This window comes from Haliotis asinina, chromosome 10 (assembly GCF_037392515.1).
Source record: "Haliotis asinina isolate JCU_RB_2024 chromosome 10, JCU_Hal_asi_v2, whole genome shotgun sequence".
Taxonomy (NCBI): domain Eukaryota; kingdom Metazoa; phylum Mollusca; class Gastropoda; order Lepetellida; family Haliotidae; genus Haliotis; species Haliotis asinina.
This window is the reverse complement of record NC_090289.1, coordinates 55,591,642-55,612,214: the sequence shown is the minus strand read 5'-3', so window position 1 is coordinate 55,612,214 and position 20,573 is coordinate 55,591,642. Positions and strand designations below refer to the sequence as shown.

The following is a 20,573-nucleotide window of genomic DNA, read 5'->3' as shown; positions in this document are numbered from 1 at the left end:
ATATTGCAATAAATATTTAATCAGGGTTATCTTTGATTGCTTCAGATCGATCTAGATCCTATAGTCATGGTTAGGACGCATAAAGTATTGCATGCATGGCCTGGCTGAAATCACCAGGACCCCACTACCGTTAACATGAGTCAAGGCTAATGGACATCCATTTTTCGCAAAGCATATTTAGATAATAAGCTGAGTGTTACAAGGAATTATATAAAGATTATTTGAGTGTGAAAAAGTTTGTTATTCCCGATCCGTAGCGATGGACTATATATTACTTAAAGTATTTTATTAATTTATGACATATAGAGACAACATCATTATCCTGCACATATTGGTCTCAAGCGCCCCGGTAAGAGTATTTACTGGGAGGGAGCTGGGTTTAAATCCTCATTTAATATTTCAGTTGTCTCACAGCCAGTCAGCTAAATTTGAAAGAAAATCCATTCTCGTAGACAGACCCCAACTCGTCTACCGCCTGTTGAAACAAACGCAATCGCGTTCACCATTTAAATGATAGTACAGGTTCACAAGCAACCCAACCCACTCTTTTTCAATACTAACGTCTCATCCAAATTGTACATCTGAGAACTTTTTTAAAGTACTCATGCAATGATCATTTGGCGAATTATTAAGTACCTCTGTTCGTCAGCATACATGTAGTATTGTACGTGTCATATCAGTGATTTTGAGCACGACAAAGGCTTATCTGTACCCTCTCTAAAGAAGATCTCACCATGAAACTGACGATTTATTCCAGATGGGAATTTTCCAATAACCCGTGATGTGGAATAATAGGCTGTCGATGGCGACCTTCACATTGGTCTTATGGCGTGGCCTTGTCCTTATCATGTAAATACTGAGAGGTCATTTCCCGCAATGTTGGCTGTGTGGCGAAGTTTGTGTGTCGGCTCGCGGGTAAGATTAAATATTCCATTACAAGATTTAAGGAAAATTATATTTCACGTAACGTCAATTTTCCATGTGCATTTTAATGCCAGTTATGACCTTTCAGGAAATATGCTTGTTAGGCTTGTTAGTGCTTCAAGTGTTAAGTAACGGTACCTAATGAACACAAAATACACTCAGTTACGGTTGCGAATAATTTCAGCGTCTGTGCATGGGGACAGTGTCAGGGGGTAACGAGTAGAGTATGATGCACGATGACAGTGGAATATTAGTGAACTGGCTAGTCTCGGAGAGCAGTTGAGACTGCAGCTGGCATACGGATAGGCGACTGCTCGCCCTGTTTAGGAGACACATGGCAATAGTTTTTGACTCTTACCTACACCAATTACCTCCCTTGTAATGACATCTACTTTTTATTTTCGATATTGCATTGTTTTTCTGTGCGAATTTTAGCAGAATTTAAGATGAGATGCTTAAAGTATATCCTAGAGTACTGAGTTTGTGCTCCTCTGCCTTTAATGCCGCCTTGTTGAAGACAATGTTTGATATAGACCTCAGCGTATTCAGGTTGCGCTTACAAAACAGAGTGATGAAATAGGCTGTTTAGCAACCGTGACATAAAATGTATGTGACAGTCCAACCACGTATGCATAATACGTTTCCAGAAATTTTTGAATGTTTTGCCACAAGTACTCTATTTACTTATACGATTGCTGATGACATCACCCAAGAACAAAATATTCTTCAGTTAGTACTTATGTTGTTTTTTTTTTTAAAAAAAGGCGTATTTAAGGCAAGATAATATGCAGGCTTATTGTTGAGCTGTGAGAATGTTGATAAAATCCATATGGAAAACATATGGTATTTCAGTTTCATCAGCTTGACAGCATTGTTTGCATATTATGCACAGCTCACCAGATTCTTTCATCCTTTTTTCCTGTGTTATTTCATTAATGGTTAACGTGTCATGATAAATCCTCTACATTGCTGGGTGTATGTTTTCTGTAGACCTCCTCATGGATCCCTTAGGTCTCATGATGTTAAGTACCCAATCCTGACTTGCATTTGACAGACTCATCAAACACGGAAATATGGATGATGGAAATAGATAAGAGACCGTTTCTAGTATAGGGCTAAGGGGATAGGGGTGGGGATTTCATTGATATTTCATAACGTGCAAGATGGGGAGGGGGTGAGGGGGAATCTTCACTTACTTTGTACATACATGTTGTGGGTGCATTCACTTATTGCACGTGTTTCTCCATGAAAATCATCCTCCTCCACATCCACCCCACCCCAACTGTTCTCTCATTGTGCTGAAGACCCGGGTTTGATTCCCTTTATGGGTATAACATGATAAGCCCATTTCTTGTGTCCCCCACCATGATTGTGCTAGAATATTGCTAAAAGTGATGTAAAATCAAACTCCCACTCTCACTCAATCTTCTGAAACTGCTGTCATTTGTTTTCATCAATGTTGATCATATTGAATCTTTCATTGAAGTTTGATGAAATGAAATACCTTTGGAGGAATGTGGTTATGATGCTCATAGATAGAACATTAAATGAGCAACTGTAGTATGATTATTAGCTGATGTCTGAAGTACACCGTAAATTTTGCAGACTTCAGTGGCAGATTTACAGGTCACTTAGCATAGTTTCACATGATAACACAGACATGCATGGATTTATCTAGACCTGTTCATAGGTGTATATTTAGTCACAGGATTACAGCAAATTAAATAATCACATATTGTAAATGCAAATGTTGCTATTATTGTCAAAAATATCTGACAAGTACACTTGGTTTTGAATCTGAGATTTAAACCTGATGCAAAGTCTTTTCACTGATTTTTCTAAAGATGTCATGGAAAGTATTCTAATCTGAAACCATAACAGAAATTGGCTTTTGGAACGACTGTAGTTGTTTCCCTTATTCCAAACAAAGAACTGCTGTCAGTGCAACGGATATTGTTTCCATGGCACTTGTCATGTTGCCAAGAGAGACTGTCCTTTGCCAAATCCTGCGATGCACAGTGAGATTCGACCTTGTGTACTGTTTGCTTTGTGTCACTTTCCTCCTTTGTTTGTACAAGACATTTATCTATCTGATCTTGTTATGAGCATGGGCTTGTCACCCTATTTCTATGCAACTTCCTGTCTGGAAGCTGCCAAGCAAAGGCCATTGCACAAGATTCATGTGACGGCTAATTGTTGACTGGATCAAGGAGATCATTATCAGTCCTGAGAGAAATGTCTGCTGAGACTCAGTGGCGATTGTTTACACTGTTACAAGTTTATGTCACTCCTAATAATAAGTGTAATAATTGGGGAAAATGTACCTGAAACTATTTTTCACAGTGAAAATATATTCTGATATTGTGTTGGTTTAGGTTATTTCGGGGGTCCCTGCCATGATATTTCTTGAATGTTGCTGAAATGGTTGTAAAACACTCACTCACTCACTCACTCACTCACTCACTCACTCACTCACTCACTCACTCACTCACTCACTCACTCACTCACTCACTCACTCACTCACTCACTCACTCACTCACTCACTCACTCACTCACTTCTGTGTGTTTCAGGAAAAAATAAAATATTTGGCAGGCACTGTTTAATCAGTGGTTTAAGGAAAATAAAGGTATAACAGAGGGTGTTATAGTGAGGGATGACTGTATATGTAGGCCATGAATACAATAGAACAACTTTCCCTTGACTAGTCAACCTGAATAATGTTGTGATTCAGGCAAGTGGACGAATATGCAGATGGTTCCTGCCACAGATGTAGATTAATCCCAGCTGCTCATTTTAGCTCATTGTTTTAGTTATACAGTATTTATTGAAATATTTAATTTCTCAAGTCTAAGACTTGATGTACAAAGTGGATTTGGTAGAAGTAGCTGTAGTCCTGTACAAGTCATCTTTACCTGCAATTTAACTAAATTTGATTGAACATAGAAAAGAAAAATGTTGTACAACTGATATTTTTAGATACCGTTTGCTGCAATCCAGCGTCTATGCTAGTAATCTTCATGATCTGAAGGTTTTTGTTGACAAAATGCATGAGAAGGGTTTCTGGATATAATGATTTACAAAACACACCGTACTTCAGGGAAATCATGTTTCTAGTGAAGACATTGTTTGCAATTAGGACATGTAACTTTCCAGTAGTCAGCTAGTTTGACACTGGAAAGGTTCAGTATGCGAAATAGTTTCCAAAGTTAGCTTGCCAGCCAGACTAGCTATGCCTGAGAGTTATTAGCCCACAATATAATTCACTAGACTGAATGTACATATCCTAATGTGATGAACGTTTTTTTATCAGACCATAATTGTACAGTGAACAGATACCACTAAAATAGCATTTGATTGTTCAGTAGACCAATATCTCTTAATGGGATTAGATTGTACAGTAGACCAGTGTCTCTATGTATGTAGGATTAGATTGCTCAGTGGACCAATGTCTCTATGTAGGATTAGATGTTGCAGTAGACCAATGTCTCTATGTAGGATTAGATAGTACAGTAGACCAATGTCTCTATGTAGGATTAGATGTTGCAGTAGACCAATGTCTCTGTATAGGATTAGATTGTTCAGTAGACCAATGCTTCTGTATTTAGGATTAGATTGTACAGTAGACCAATGTCTCTATGTAGGATTAGATGTTGCAGTAGACCAATGTCTCTGTATAGGATTAGATTGTTCAGTAGACCAATGCTTCTGTATTTAGGATTAGATTGTACAGTAGGCCAATGTCTCTGTATAGGCTTAGATTGTTCAGTAGACCAATGCTTCTGTATTTAGGATTAGATTGTACAGTAGACCAATGTCTCTATGTAGGATTAGATGTTGCAGTAGACCAATGCCTCTGTATAGGATTAGATTGTTCAGTAGACCAATGCTTCTGTATTTAGGATTAGATTGTACAGTAGACCAATGTCTCTATGTAGGATTAGATAGTACAGTAGACCAATGTCTCTCTGTACTCAGGATTAGATAGTACAGTAGACCATTGTCTGTATATAGGATTAGATAGTACAGTAGACCAATGCTTCTGTATTTAGGATTAGATTGTACAGTAGACCAATGTCTCTATGTAGGATTAGATTGTACAGTAGACCAATGCTTCTGTATAGGATTAGATTGTTCAGTAGACCAATGCTTCTGTATTTAGGATTAGATTGTTCAGTAGACCAATGCTTCTGTATAGGATTAGATTGTTCAGTAGACCAATGCTTCTGTATAGGATTAGATTGTTCAGTAGACCAATGCTTCTGTATAGGATTAGATTGTTCAGTAGACCTGGTGAATGTCTCTATGTAGGATTAGTTGTTGCTGGAGACCAATGTCTCGATATAGGATTACATAGTACAATAGACCAATCCTTCTGTATAGGCTTAGATTGTTCAGTAGACCAATGCTTCTGTATAGGCTTAGATTGTTCAGTAGACCTGGTGAATGTCTCTATGTAGGATTAGTTGTTGCTGGAGATCAATGTCTCTATATAGGATTAAATTGTAAAGTAAAACAATGTCTCTATATAGGATTAGATTGTACAGTAAACCAATGTCTGTATATAGGATTAGATTGTACAGTAGACCATTGTCTTTATATAGGATTAGATTGTACAGTGAAGCAATGTCTGTATATAGGATTAGATTGTACAGTAGACCATTGTCTGTATATAGGATTAGATTGTACAGTAGACCATTGTCTGTATATAGGATTAGATTGTACAGTAGACCAATGTCTCGATATAGGATTACATAGTACAATAGACCAATCCTTCTGTATAGGCTTAGATTGTTCAGTAGACCAATGTCTCCATAGAGGATTAGATTGTTCAGTAGACCAATGTTTCCATAGAGGATTAGATTGTTCAGTAGACCAATGTCTCTATATAGGATTAGATTGTACAGTAGACCAATGTCTCTATATAGGATTAGATTGTACAGTAGACCAATGTCTGTATATAGGATTAGATTGTACAGTAGACCAATGTCTCTATATAGGATTAGATTGTTCAGTAGACCAATGTCCGTATGTAAGGTTAGAATTAGAGTTGTGACGATACGTCCATGCCACGATACGATATGTATCATGATACGGGTAGTCCGATACATACGATACGATAGGTATCATGATATTTTGTCCTTGGATACAGAAAAATATAAGTTCTGGAAATAATGTGCTGTTATGTTATCATTTCAGGGAAGATATTCTTCTCCCAAGAAAAATAAAACACGTCATCATGAAAGACATTTCATTAAAAATGTTTGGCATGTGTCAGTAAAGTAGTGTTTTCCCAAAAAATGGAACAGCAGGGATCAACATTGGCACAACTGGCTTTTTTGCACAGATAACAAAATAAATTTGTGAAAATTATCTCAGTTGGAGCATGTCGATGGCAATATTTTCCACAAAAATCTAAATAGAAGGGGAGACATTGTTTTTGTAGACTGCTAAGTATGTAAGTATCATGTTGAATCGATACAAGACAATCGTATCGATATATCGTATCGTGGAGCTCTTGAATCGTGATAACTTGCGTATCGATTAATCGTCATGACTCTAGTTAGATTTTACAGCAGACCAATGTCAGGATATTGCCATTTAGCAGTGCAAGTAGAATTTAACCATTTGGTTAAATGAGTGTAGGAAATTTTTATTAAGCATTGCGTCTGAAGGGATATTGGCCTTCCAAAAAAAGCCAGGTGCTTGAATATTTGTGAGAAGTTGTTTTAAACTGATACATAGGGAAACTAAGCTGGTATGTTTTTGGTGGAATGCTATTTTTGTGACAGCAGAAGCAGTGTTGTTGTGTTTTGTCTCCAGACCATCACCTTTCACCTTCTCCTGGGTTCCGGGCGTCTGGGAAGCCTAGTGGTCAGAGTATAAGCCCAGTACAAAGACCCAGATCCTGACATGGGTACAATGCATGAAGGGCCTTTCTTGTGTCGCTGTCATATTGCTGGAATATTGTTTAAAAGCAGTGTAAGATTAAACTTACTCATTTACTATGTTCGACTGAAAAGCAGCACTCAAGTGTCTAAGTCACCACAGTTGTCTGTGCAGATTTACACATGCCTGTAACCTTTTATCCTAGGTTAGAATCTCAATGACTCAAATTGTTTGTAGGTTAACAGCCTGCTCTTGAAATGCATGTGGGTTTAGCCTGAGAAAAGTAAACGTACAACACCGTCTGCGGTCTTTCTTAAATGGATCATGAGCAGACACTAAATTCTGTTAACATTTATTCTATGTTAAGTTAAACTCACTCCTTTATTCCATACTGGAATTATGAAAATATTTCAAATCATTAGTAAAATCTTTTAGAACTGTATTGATGTAATTAAGAACTTATCTTGTCACGATTGTAAACAGTTGCCTGACAATGTGTGTCAGGAGTGACTGTATGTAGTGTACAGGAATGTAAAACGATCCTCCCAGGTTGATGCTCATCAAGAACTCCCTGGTTGACACATGCTTCTAGTGCTGCTTGATTTGTTAAATACCAGGACACTGACTTTTACAGGTTTTAGGCTTTAAGTTACTGGCACAAACTTTGACTAACCCTTGGACTCTGAATTTGTATAATTTTAATGGAAACAAACAGTTCCTTTTGAGCTGAAAAGGAGCTTTAGCATAGGTGCAGAAAGGGCTTGACTGGAGCAAATACAATGCAGTTCAAGGTATCTGAGACAGCAAACACTTAGAAATAGTTTGGAAAAACAAATTAATAAGACTCAGCTTAATATGTAATTAAATGTATACCAGCTGGAGCCTTGTAGATAAGCTATCTATTATCAAATGGTGGCTGGAACACGTTTGAGTTGTCCTGTCATATCGCCAAATGGACTTATCTGATTTATGAAAATGATGTCATGCATTTTATGACAGATTGTCTATTTGAATACTTACTCGAGCTCGAGCTTTAAGGCTTATCAGGCAACTGTGTATTGTTTCCCAGTTTACGGTCCATATATGTAACAGAAAGGCTGCATTGTAGACCTGGGCTCGCTTCAAGAGATGTTCACCTACTTGCACAAGGTGAAACCTAATATGAAAACCAAGTTGCACCAGAAAAATTCCACATGCACTCCTTTTATTGCAGTGTTTAATGAAAGAATTATGCTTGTAAATTATTTAGATGTTATATTCAAAAGTTTACCCTTTCAAAAAGTGCAAGTTAGACTGAAAAATGTGTCGTGTTTTTTAATGTTGGGTTGCACTAGTGCAAGACACAAAATCGAGCCATGTAAAGCCATGTGTTAGTTGTCACCAATAGCTGAACATGAGCATGTCAGTAGTTAGTTGTTCTGTGTTTTCAAATCCGCCAGGTGTTCTGTTATTCATCTAATACAGATTACTATGGACGGTTATTAATTGTATTCATACAGGATGCCATTTTATAAGGTGATTGTAGTGTTGTAGTGCTGAGGTGATTGTAACATTATCACAGAATTTTTACAGTCATAGCATATAGTATAATACATTTGTTCACTAGACACGAGGGTGCATGGGTTGATGATCCCCTTGCCCTTTGGAACATAAACAAACATCGAGGGTCCATCAACCAGGGACAGTGAGACACTATCAGTAGCCCAGTACAGTGAGACAATACCAGTAGCCCAGTACAGTGAGACATTACCAGTAGCCCAGTACAGTGAGACACTACCAGTAGCCAATAAAGTGAGACACTACCAGTAGCCAATAAAGTGAGACACTACCAGTAGCCCAGTACATTAAGACACTACCAGTAGCCCAGTACAGTGAGACATTACCAGTAGCCCAGTACAGGGAGACACTACCAGTAACCCAGTACATTGAGACACTAATACGAACCCAGTACATTGAGACATTACCAGTAGCCCAGTACAGTGTGACACTACTGGTAACCCAGTACATTGAGACTCTACCAGTAGCCCAGTACAGTGTGACACTACCAGTAGCCCAGTACAGTGAGACATTACCAGTAGCGCAGTCCACTGAGACACTACCAGTAGCCCAGTATATTGAGACACTACCAGTCACCCAGTACATTGAGACACTACCAGTAGCCAAGTACAGTGTGACACTACCAATAGCCCAGTACAGTGAGACACTGCCAGTAGCCCTATACATTGAGACACTGTCAGTAGCCCAGTACATTGAGACACTACCAGTAGCCCTGTAAATTGAGAGACTGCCAGTGCCCAATACAGTGAGACACTAACACTAGCCCACTACCCACAAAGCCCAAATTTGAAAGTTGATATAATTTATTAACTTAATCTATCTTATTTACAATAGCTCATATAGGCTTGCATTCACAATTTCATTCTCACATCACACTGTTTATCCTATACGCCCAAACATGCATATCATACTTCACCATTCACATATACCACAGGCAAACTGTAGCGCATGGAGAAAAGGACCAGTCTTCCTACATGCAAGCGAAGCGAGCAAAGGTTGGCAACATACTTTCCTCGCTTCGGTTCGAAAAATATTTTTCATGTCAAAATAAAATATCGCCACCATCAAAGTTATATACCCATTTCTTCACTTGGTTGTACTCTCACATTTCCAACCCCATGTTGAACAATTACTCATGTGAAATATAATTTATTCAACATTTGAAGCGCAACTCGTGGTATATCAGACCGTTCTTCGCCTCCATTCCCCCTTCCAGCTTCAGGTTCAATGGAGTGAAGGAACAGTAAGGTATTATTCCATATGGAATACTTACAGTTGCCTCCCCTGCTTCATTCGCCCATCACACCAGAAGTGTTTTTGTGTAGAATAAATGTTACGAAAGTTCTAACAATAGCTACGACAGATCAGACAATAAACTCAAACAGTTTCATAATAAATTTAGGCAATGTGGTATTTCCTTTTAATTTCTGCTTATTCTTGCTCCGTCACTCCTTTCAACTGGAAGCTGATGGGTAATGGAGGCGAAGAACGATCTGTATACCACGAGTGTTAGTTAAAATGTTGAATAAAACATATATCACATGAGTAATTATTAAACATAGGGTAGGAAATCTGAGATCACAACTCAGTGAGGAAATGTGAGTGTACCTTTGATGGTAGCCATATTGTATTTTGACATGAAAAATATTTTTCGATTTGAAGTGAGGGAAGTGCGTTGCCAACCTTTGCTTGCTTCGCTCGCATATAAGAAGACAGGTCATATTCCCTATGCTGCCCAACCCCCATTTGCGTTGCTATCACCACATGTGGGATTTCAGGCAGCCCCTTATGTTCGTGATAGTTTAGCGGTCCTTCCCCTCCATGTAAATCTTTATACACTTCGGCGGCATGTCACTATGATTTCTGCTGATCAGTCGGAACAACCTTACTGACGGGCACGTCACTCTCCCCAGACACAGTTGTCAGTTCACATCACAGGCAGCATGTCAGGATCGATCCCTCACGATTGGTGGGACAGCCTTACAGGGTGTAAAACCCCAGACACTAGATACAAAACCATACCATGTACTTGGTGACTTTACATATAAACAAGATATATATTTCATACACACAGGATGTGTTTGCATGGCAGTTTTACAGTCACTTAATACACAACACAGCCACTATTCATTACATCTGAATGCTGACTAACTATTATCAGTATGATAGTATAGTAGTATAGGGACATTCTCAAATGCTTTCATATAAATCACAATTCCATCATATTACTAACCTCAACGATGATATTACATATATTTCCCCTCTGTTATGGTTCCATATTTTAATGTGAATATTAAACATCAATACATATACAAACAATTCACTGACATATTCCAACAAAAACAAAACATGAAATTTTAATACTCACACCAGCTGAATATACAGGGAAAACAGCCAAGTGTTACAGTGTGGCACTACCAGTAGCCCACTACATTGAGACACTACCAGTAGCCCAGGAGAGTGTGACACTACCAATAGCCCAGTGCATTGTGAATACTACCAGTAGCCCAATACAGTGAGACACTAACATTAGCCAAGTGCTGTGTGACACTACCAGTAGCCCAATACAGTGAGACACTAACAGTAGCCCAGGGGAGTTAGGCACTACCAGTCACCCACTTCAGTGTTACACTACCGGTAGCCCAGTGCAGTGTGACACTACCAGTAGCCCAGTATTGTGACACTACCAGTAGCTCAGTGCAGTGTGACACTTGACCAGTAATCCAGTTCAGTGTGATACTACCAGTAGCCCATAACAGTGTGACACTACCAGTAGCCCAATACCGTGAGTGAGACACTACCAGTAGCCAAATTCAGTGAGACAGGAACAGTAGCCCAGTACAGTGTGGCAGTACCTGTAGCCCAGTACAGTGAGACACTACCAGTAGCTCAGTACAGTGTGACACTGCCAGTAGCCTGATACGGTGAGACACTACTGTTATGTTCTCAAGTTGGCAGAACAACATGCCATACTTACTATATGCATCAATCACAACAAAGAACATTTTCCCCATGTATGGTCATGCAAAGTCTTGATTCTACTCCATAGTCCATCTGGATACTGCCAAGGGTGTAGAGGTGCGGAAGATGGCTGGTTCTGACACTTCATACACTCCTTCAAACACGACTCCACTGTTTGCTCGATCTGCTCATCCAGGTTGGGCTACCACACATAACTGCGCGTTAACGCCTTCATTTTCACAGTGCCCTGGTGCCCTATATGTAGCTCATGGAGAACCGCAGAACATAGGCATGTAGGTATGATCACACTCTTACCCCATATGAGACGTCCTCCCTGAACTGTCAGTTCATTACGCCTGAAGTAGAAGGGTTGTAATGATGGGTCATCAGGCTTTGTCCATCCCGTTAGTGTATTGTCCATGGCTCAGGATAAATCTTTATCGTTTTTTGTTTCCTTTGCAACCTGTGATGACTTAACTGGTAATCTCTCTAGCTGTGACGTATTGAATGCTGCAGCTGCATCCATCACACTCTCTGTTGCTTGCTATGGTATTGGCAAACGAAAGTCCATTAGCATTTGCATTGTTCTTGGATGTTCTGTATACATTGTTGTAATTGTATGCAGACAACATCATGGCCCATCGTTGGAATCTAGCTGCTGCAAGTGGAAGAATAGCTGTCTTCGATCCCAAGATCTTCATCAATGGCTGTTGATCAGTAATTACAGTAGAAGGTGTGAAAACCAGCATCTGCCCAATCCAGCAAGTTGTCAACACCAGCATAAAATCTCAAACTACCGGTACTACCGGTGTTGCCCACTCACTACAGTCTACTGGTTCTGAGAAGTTGCCTTTCACCAGTCGGTCTACTTCATCATCCACCGACTGGCGTAAGGAATTTGGCACTGGACATGCTTTCACAAACTTCAGACTTCCACTTCTTCTTCAGGTTCGACCTTCGCTTTTACAGTTTTCAATGTACCTAGTGCTTTCTTGAACACATATGCATGACTATGCAAAATGTCATGTAACTTCTCCTTAGCTTCCTTTGGAACAGCTTCGATCTGGCATATAGCTGGCCAGTCCACCTGTATTTTGTGTAACCATGACCGTCCAAACAGAGCTGGGCCTGCTCCTTCTAGAATGAATAACCTGAGATCATGATGCACTCCGTTGCACTGCACACTCACACTAATTGTCCCTTTTGGTCTAAACAGGTTCCTGTGTGTATGACTTTAACATCACATTTGTCTGTTCCATGGGTATTCTGGCAAACTTCTTCTTGTTTTTCTTCACAAGAAATTATGGAGTAACCTGAGCCTGTGCAAGTTCCATCTTTAACTCAGTCCCTTCCACTACAGGATAAACCCATATACTGTCAATCACTTCCATTTCATCTTTAATAAAGAACAGAGGAAACTCACTTTCATCACTCACTGTTTCATCTGTTTGCCTCTTTACTTCTTCCATGTGATGAACTTGACCCTTCTTTGTGTTTCCATGGTAGTAACCATCCTTCTGGGATTTCTGGGTTTTTTTTACAAACAACTGAGTGTGGCCCCTACTTTCCCACATTTGTGACACTCCACACTTTTCATAGATCCGTTTTGCCCTTGAACTCTGTTGCGAAATCTGTGACACTGTAAAATCACGACTGGTTTGGGTGAGAAATTATCACAGTGATTTACTCCGGTAATGTCTTAGATTATATGGTCTCTGCTTAGATGAAGGCCTTGCTGAAGACAATAAACTTCGAAGCAATCCATAAGTTTTCTCTCCAACAATCGCAGGGAAAGCACTCACTTGCTTATCCTCTGCAATTGAGTTTGCTTCGAGATACACGGTCAGTCGTTCAGAGTACACATTCCACACAGTGTTTGCTTTGTGAAAAGGCTCAACGTTTCCCATGGCAGCCATCGTTTGGTTCCTGAATGCACGTGGATCAGATAAATCCTCATCGCCAATTATGTTATGTTCTCAACAGAACAACATGAAACATGACAAAACAATGGCATCTGCTATCCATGTGCTTGGCTGAGTATTTAATCTCCAAAAACGCAAGAGTACACAAGGGGAGGTAACTCCCACCATGACAAGACAACTCCTTCTGCAGCGATAGTGTGCTTGATTTGCTACTGCTGTGTCAATGCACTACAACTACCAGTAGCCCAGTGCTATGTGACACTACAGGTGGCCCATAACAGCATGTCACTACCAGTAATCCAGTACAGTGTGACACAACCAGTAGCACAGAACAGTGTGACACTACCATTATTTTTTATTTGTTGCATGCAACACTGGATATATGAGGAAAGCATGATAGATGTGTCAGTGTATTTTTTTTATGCATTCTGTAGCTTCATTGACTTAATTTAACACATGCATGACCTCTGGCCACAGTAGTGTGGACTTTAGGTTCATATGTCTGTTTCCAGGGAAACATCTCAAAAGCATTCAAGAATATTAACACTTATGTTCAAAATCAGAGCTACCAATATCAGCGTCGTCATCAGAGTCTAGACTGATCTAGATGGGTTGGACACATTTCCTTTGTAACCAGTCTCAGTACTTTTTGTTGCACCCCACTACTGAGTCTAACAATACCTAGTGGGAGGTCATGTCAGGTAACCTTTGAGTGACCTTTAACCACCCAATCAAACACGAGAAGGTCAAACGGATTTAACCAGTCAGGCAATGCCTACTCTTAAGGGTTGGATGGACTTTGAAAAATCACTCGTCACTGACACTGATCCCTCAATGAACGAAAATCCGCATAAAACACAGGTATTTGACATGAAGTATATATACTTAGGGCTTTCTGATGATATGGTCACCATTGGCTAATATTTCTTCAAGCTGACATCCTTGATTATTGACAAAAAAATGCTATTTTCAATGAGTGTTTACTCACTGTTGACAGTATTATAGTATGATCCATGTGCAATACCTGGTAGCGATCATATGGAAAATAGCATTCTAAATCGTTCGGATACAAACTTTTTTAAGGTAAAAGTTCAAAAGGTATGTGCGAATGTCCACTGTCGCAATTTGGTAAGCTGTGATCTAACTGGTCAGCCTGAAAGGTTACCTGACACGACCTCCTGCTAGGTTTTGTTAGACTCAGTAAAGGAACGTAATGAAAAGTACTGAGACTAAGTTTACTGAGACTGCTTTATAGACCATTTTTAACTCTGTATTTATCTTCCATCTTTATCACCATCATTGACAGTTTGTTTCACGTCTTTGAGTTTGAAAGAAACATTTTATTGCGCAACTGCATCCTTTAAGTTGCCTCAGATCAGTTCATTTGGATGAAGGTCACAGCGATAGGGCAACAAAGGTAGAATTTCAGGGCCATGCTCTTACAATATGGTGTCAATCAAGTAAACTTGTGGCTTGTGAGCTAGTATAATATTGTAATAGGCAATTCTGCACAGTGACAGCTGAAGTTGGCTATTCTCTGGTTTTGGACCTTGCTTTGTGTATTTTTTTATGCAGTGATGATAACTTAGCCAACTTCAAGTAGGCTCTATGAATCAGGCCTTATTGCTGGTAAAACATAACAAATAGACAAGGGAAACTCAATAATGTATTCATAACAAAATTCTGAACCTATCCTTACCCACCAACCTAACCTAATCTATACCTTACCTGAACACCTAACCTAACTTATACCTAACAACCTAAGCTGACCCCAAATCCTACCAAGACATGGCTCTGATTTCAAAGCCTATGCCCAAAACAAATGAATAGATTAATTTCCTGTGGTAAACTAAGAAAAACTTGTCAACTTGATCTTGATTACCAGGACTCAAACAACTTAAAATGAATGTCCTCACCTCTGGTGGACCAGTGGACTAAAAGACAAGGAGTGCTATGAAGCTGCTCCTTTTATAGGGCTAGAGACAGGCAGTGCATGGGCTGCACATGCCAGGCAGACCACACTACCCTGATGGGTGTGTTGTGGCTATGCATATCAGCATAGCCGGGAACACACTAATAGCCCATATTGAAATATCCAACCCTAAATATCCTGAACTACCACATTCCTCCCTCCTTAAACAAAATTATTAACTAATAAACTTTACTTCCAAAAAACCAAAATACCAATACCAATACCAACACAACAATTATTTCATTCAACACATATACATAAAATGCAACAATTGCAAATCATTTGTGCGAACTTGAGGTCAGTCGCTGGGAGGATCTGGAATGTTCTCAATAATGGCATCTATTTCCATCTGAAGGTCCTCTGTGGGGATTTCTCTGAAAGGGAGGCTGTGACGTCTGGCGGCCTCTTCTTTCTTTAGGGACTCTCATCCAGGGTCCAGCATCCGCACCCATTGGGGAAGCAGGACATCACCAGGATCACTGTAATGGAAGGTCTCTACCTTAACTTTCTCAAGTACAACAGGCAGTTTGTACCTTCAAGCATGCTTCTTTGCTCTCTTCCAGTCTGTGAAGACATGTCCACATGATGGACATCTGGCATGGACTCGCTAGGACTTATGTCAGTCAATCCAGTGATCTAACAATCTCCCAAAAGAACAGAAGTGTAGGGTTGAAGAGATTTTCCCAGGACATGCCATCCCCTCATCTGGCCATAGTGGCAGTTCAACTCTAACACTTCCTGCTCCTTTACCTATATTTCCATCTGAATATAAAATTTATTAGCTTCCAAAACTGACAGGCAAAATGAAGATCTTAAAATATAACACACTTAAGTTTTTTTTCTTTTCTTTTATTTGGTAAAGCAGTGTTTCAGAGTAAGTCTGTAGGTAAAGAATTAACCAGTCCTATTCATGAGAAGATAACCTCAATAGATGAAATGAACAACAGGCCCCTGTATACCCCATTGTTGCCTCGCACCCAAGTAATCAAACCAGGTAGCACCCAACTACTGCCCCAAACCATTGATTCCCTTCGGCTGAGACAAACATATTGTCGCGGGTCCTGGCCGCTAAGGAGTGGACTGAGGCGAAATGGTGTTAAAGCCGTTTATTCTGTAAATATATACACCAGAGGAATATGATGTATGACCGAGGGGTGTTAGAACAAACCTCGGCCGTGGCGTGACATGAAGTGGCAAGTAGGAAGATGCCTACGTCACGGAACAGGTAACGCACGAGCGGACACGGGACAGGTAAAGCACGAGATGCTGCTGGTAATACAACCAGAGTAAGAGTGAGAGAAGAAGCGCTCGTAAATGAGCAGAGAGGAATTAAGTAGGCGATACGTAATGTATTAGTAAATACATCCGGCGACATCCTCCCCTCCTCTGAGAAATGTTGTCCTCAATATTTAAATGCAACAACACATTCAAACTGAATAAACACAAACTTATACCACTACTTACACCTTGAGCGCACAAAACGACAACTCATACAAAAACTTCAAAATCCAAGGCACCAGCAGACGCTGTAAAATTATCAACCAATGTATCCTCTTTAGCTGACGAAACAACAAGACGACCTGTAGAAGACGGATAAGCGTGAATACCAAAATTAGTGACCCAATCGCCACTCCTTAACCAAGCTGGTGGAACTCTGGTCCGGGTAGGCCTCCCCATTTCAGAATTCGGCAACGGCTCAGGATTCAGTGTGTCTTCAACTACAGGACCAGAATCAGTTTTGAGCCCTTGTTCAGCTGAAGCAGATGATTGTTCAACCGGGGTAGATGGAATTGCTGCACTGCAGTATGTTGCAGGTGATTCTGTGACAGCTGGAGATGCATCTTGTAATCCATATACAGTTTCAGTTGTTTCCAACATAGAATCTCCAGTTCCTGTTCCATCTTGCGGTCCAAATGCATCAGAACCATGTACTATGGATGCCTCCGTTATAGGAGCTCCTGGTAGCACCACCATCATCTCACCAACACTTTCTTCGTCCGAATCGTTCAGTTCTTGGAATTCCTTGTTTTGCAAGGACATTGACTTTTTCGTTCCTGTTCTTATGTTTGTCTGTGGCGCTAATGGTTTAACTGGAACTGACACAATAGGGAGGAGCATGTTCCGATGCAAAGTCTTTCTTGAACCCTTGCCGTCTTCCTGCTGCACAGTGAAGATTCACTACAGTGAATACTTCCCGTCCCCACTTGTTTGCGAGCTTGTGCTTTCCAGTGAGTCCAACTGACCGAATGAGAACTCGGTCACCACGTTGAAGAGCTGAGGCTCGCACCTTTGTATCATACCTCTGCTTATGTCATCGTGCTGTCTTTTGGGCTTCCCTTGAGGCACTTTTATAAGCAAAGTTCAGTCGTTTCCTCAGATTAGACCCATACTCTGTTGTAATATGATCACCCCGAGAGGTGTCTATTCCCAGGAATGCATCAACTGGCAGTCGTGGATGTCGACCAAACATTAGGTAGAAAGGTGAAAATCCTGCGCTGTCATGTTTTGTGGCATTGTAAGCATGCACCAACGGAGATACATAATTCTTCCAATCAGCTTTCCTGTCATCCTCAAGAGTTCCAAGCATGTTGAGAAGTGTCTGATTGAATCGCTCACACATTCCATTACCTTGGGGATGATATGGTGTTGTTTGAGTTTTCTGTATTCCGGTGATATGACAAAGCTCTTTTATGATGTTGCCCACGAAATTTCTACCTTGATCGCTGTGTAGCTTGGCAAGGAATCCGTAATGTACTAGGAAATTATCAAAAAGAACTCTTGCTGTTGTCTTGGCAGATTGGTTCCTAGTGGGAATGGCAATGGCGTAACGTGTAAAATGATCAGTGATAACCAAAATGTTTCCAACACCTCCTTTAGATTCCTCCAATTGCAAGTAGTCCATGCAAACGAGATCCATCGGCCATGTTGTTTGAATGTTGACTAGTTCAGCAGATCGTTGTGAAATTGGAAAATTCCTTCTAATACAATTTCCACAGTTCCTGACGTAACTCTCCACATCCTCGTTCATTCCAGGCCAGTAAAACCTATTGCGGATTAAGTCAAGCGTCCGATCTCTGCCTTGATGTCCTAAGTTGTCATGAATTGCCTTGAGAACTATTTCCCTTTTATGTCTTGGAAGAATGACCTGATTAAGAAGTTCCTCCTTAACCTTGACGCGCCGATAGAGAACTCCATCATTCATAGTCCCATTCCAGAAGCAGCTTTGCATCTAAAGGATTCTCAAGTGACCTCAACCTGGAAGTAAGCTTGTGGCCTTTCATGAACAATTGTACAACTCTAGAGATGGTTTGGTCTTTGGATTGTTCTTTCTTCCAATTGTCGATGTTGGCGGACAAAGGCATAGATGGTTCCTCAGGTAAAACTGCATTCTTGTCAAAAGACAGACTCTCTGCCTTGTTGCAGGTTGTAGTGTGCACATGACAAATGGCTCTAATGCTAGGGATATCCACGTTCCTGCATTCTTCTTGATAGTCAGATCGTCGAGATAAACCATCAGCATCTTGGTTTCGTGCTCCCTGATGATAAGTAATCTTGAAGTCATACGCTGATAAAGCTGCCAGCCACCGATGACCAGTAGCATCAAGTTTTGCAGTCTCGCACCTTTGTATCATACCTCTGCTTATGTCGTCATGCTGTCTTTTGGGCTTCCCTTGAGGCACTTTTATAAGCAAAGTTCAGTCGTTTCCTCAGATTAGACCCATACTCTGTTGTAATATGATCACCCCGAGAGGTGTCTATTCCCAGGAATGCATCAACTGGCAGTCGTGGATGTCGACCAAACATTAGGTAGAAAGGTGAAAATCCTGCGCTGTCATGTTTTGTGGCATTGTAAGCATGCACCAACGGAGATACATAATTCTTCCAATCAGCTTTCCTGTCATCCTCAAGAGTTCCAAGCATGTTGAGAAGTGTCTGATTGAATCGCTCACACATTCCATTACTTTTCACATCAAATTTGTTTCCGTAGAGATATTCGTGAAATTTGTCAGTGACAGCCCACTTGAGAGCTAGGAACTCCAGTTTATGTGTCGGGTAATTCTTCTCACCTTTCCTAAGAGCTCGACTGGCATAAGCAATAACTCTCCATTTCCCTTGTTGTTTCTGATAAAGCACAGCCCCCAAACCATCTGCACTTGCATCCGTATGAACCTCAAATGGTTGAGTGTAATCGGCGTAGGCTAGAATCGGTGGTTCTGTCAAGTGTGATATCAAAGTTTCAAAGGCATGTTGGTGCTCCTCTAACCATGTCCACTCTTTCCTAGATGTAGTCCGTTTACATCTCGTCTTTGGCTGTCCAACGAGAAGATCATTCAGGGGTTTAGCTATCTTGGAAAAGTCCTTGACAAATCGACGATAGTACCCGGCAAAACCAAGAAATCGTCTTACGTCATCTGTATTTTCTGGAACAGGCCAGGTCTTGAGTGCAGTTGTCTTTTCTGGATCTGTCTCTATGCCATTTACCGATACAATGTGTCCTAGATACTTGATCCTTTCTCTGAACAGTTCACATTTAGATGGTTTCAGCTTGAGTCCATGATCTTTCAGTCGTTGAAACACTGCTTCCAACCTCTTTATGTGCTCTTCAAAAGTATCAGAGAATATGATTATGTCATCCAGATATATCAGACATTCTTTTAGATGTAGATCTCCCATACACCTTTCCATCAATCTCTGAAATGTTGCTGGTGCGTTTGTGAGACCAAACGGCATTCTGTTACATTCATAAAACCCTAACGGTCCTACAGAGAATGCAGTTTTCTCCTTGTCCTCTTCTTCAAGCTCTACTTTCCAGTATCCGGCTCGAAGATCAAGCTTACTGAACAGTCTAGCACCAGACAAACAGTCCAGCGTCTCGTCAATCCTAGGAATGGCATATGAATCTCGAACTGTCCGTCCATTAATTGCTCTCAGGTTAATGCAAAAGCGTAATGAGTTGTCATGTTTCCTCACCAGTACCACGTTAGAAGAGTAAGGGCTGTGTGACTCCCTGATAGCTCCACATGCAAGCATCTCATGTAGATGTTCCCGAACTTCTTTAAACAACCCAGGAGGGATTCAACGATGTGGCTGTTTGAAAGGGGTGTCATCAGTCAGCTTGATAGAGTGCTTCACAGTGGTACAACATCCTAAGTCGGTGATACTTGAAGACATGATAGAGTCCCAATGCTGTAGCACCTTGGAAACCTGCTGCTTCTGGGTATCATCAAGAGGACTTTCTGACAAATCGAACTTACAATTGCCACCTGGAGGAATGTCCTGTGATGCCTGAGTAAGGTTGTCTGAAGGTGCATCAATGGGTACCTGGGTAACGACACGGACCTGCTGTAGC

The 20,573-nt window shown here is 40.6% G+C and overlaps 1 protein-coding gene across 1 annotated transcript in view; it reads left to right on the top strand.

Annotated features, from left to right (window-relative positions):
* The first annotated feature begins 850 nt into the window (after nt 1-850).
* LOC137298203 (serine hydroxymethyltransferase, mitochondrial-like) overlaps nt 851-20,573 on the top strand; it is a 65,077-nt gene continuing 45,354 nt past the window's right edge. The window contains exon 1 of the mRNA XM_067830370.1: nt 851-915. Within this exon, the coding sequence (XP_067686471.1) occupies nt 877-915 (39 nt within the window). The 5' untranslated portion in view covers nt 851-876. The remainder of the gene's footprint in view (nt 916-20,573) is intronic.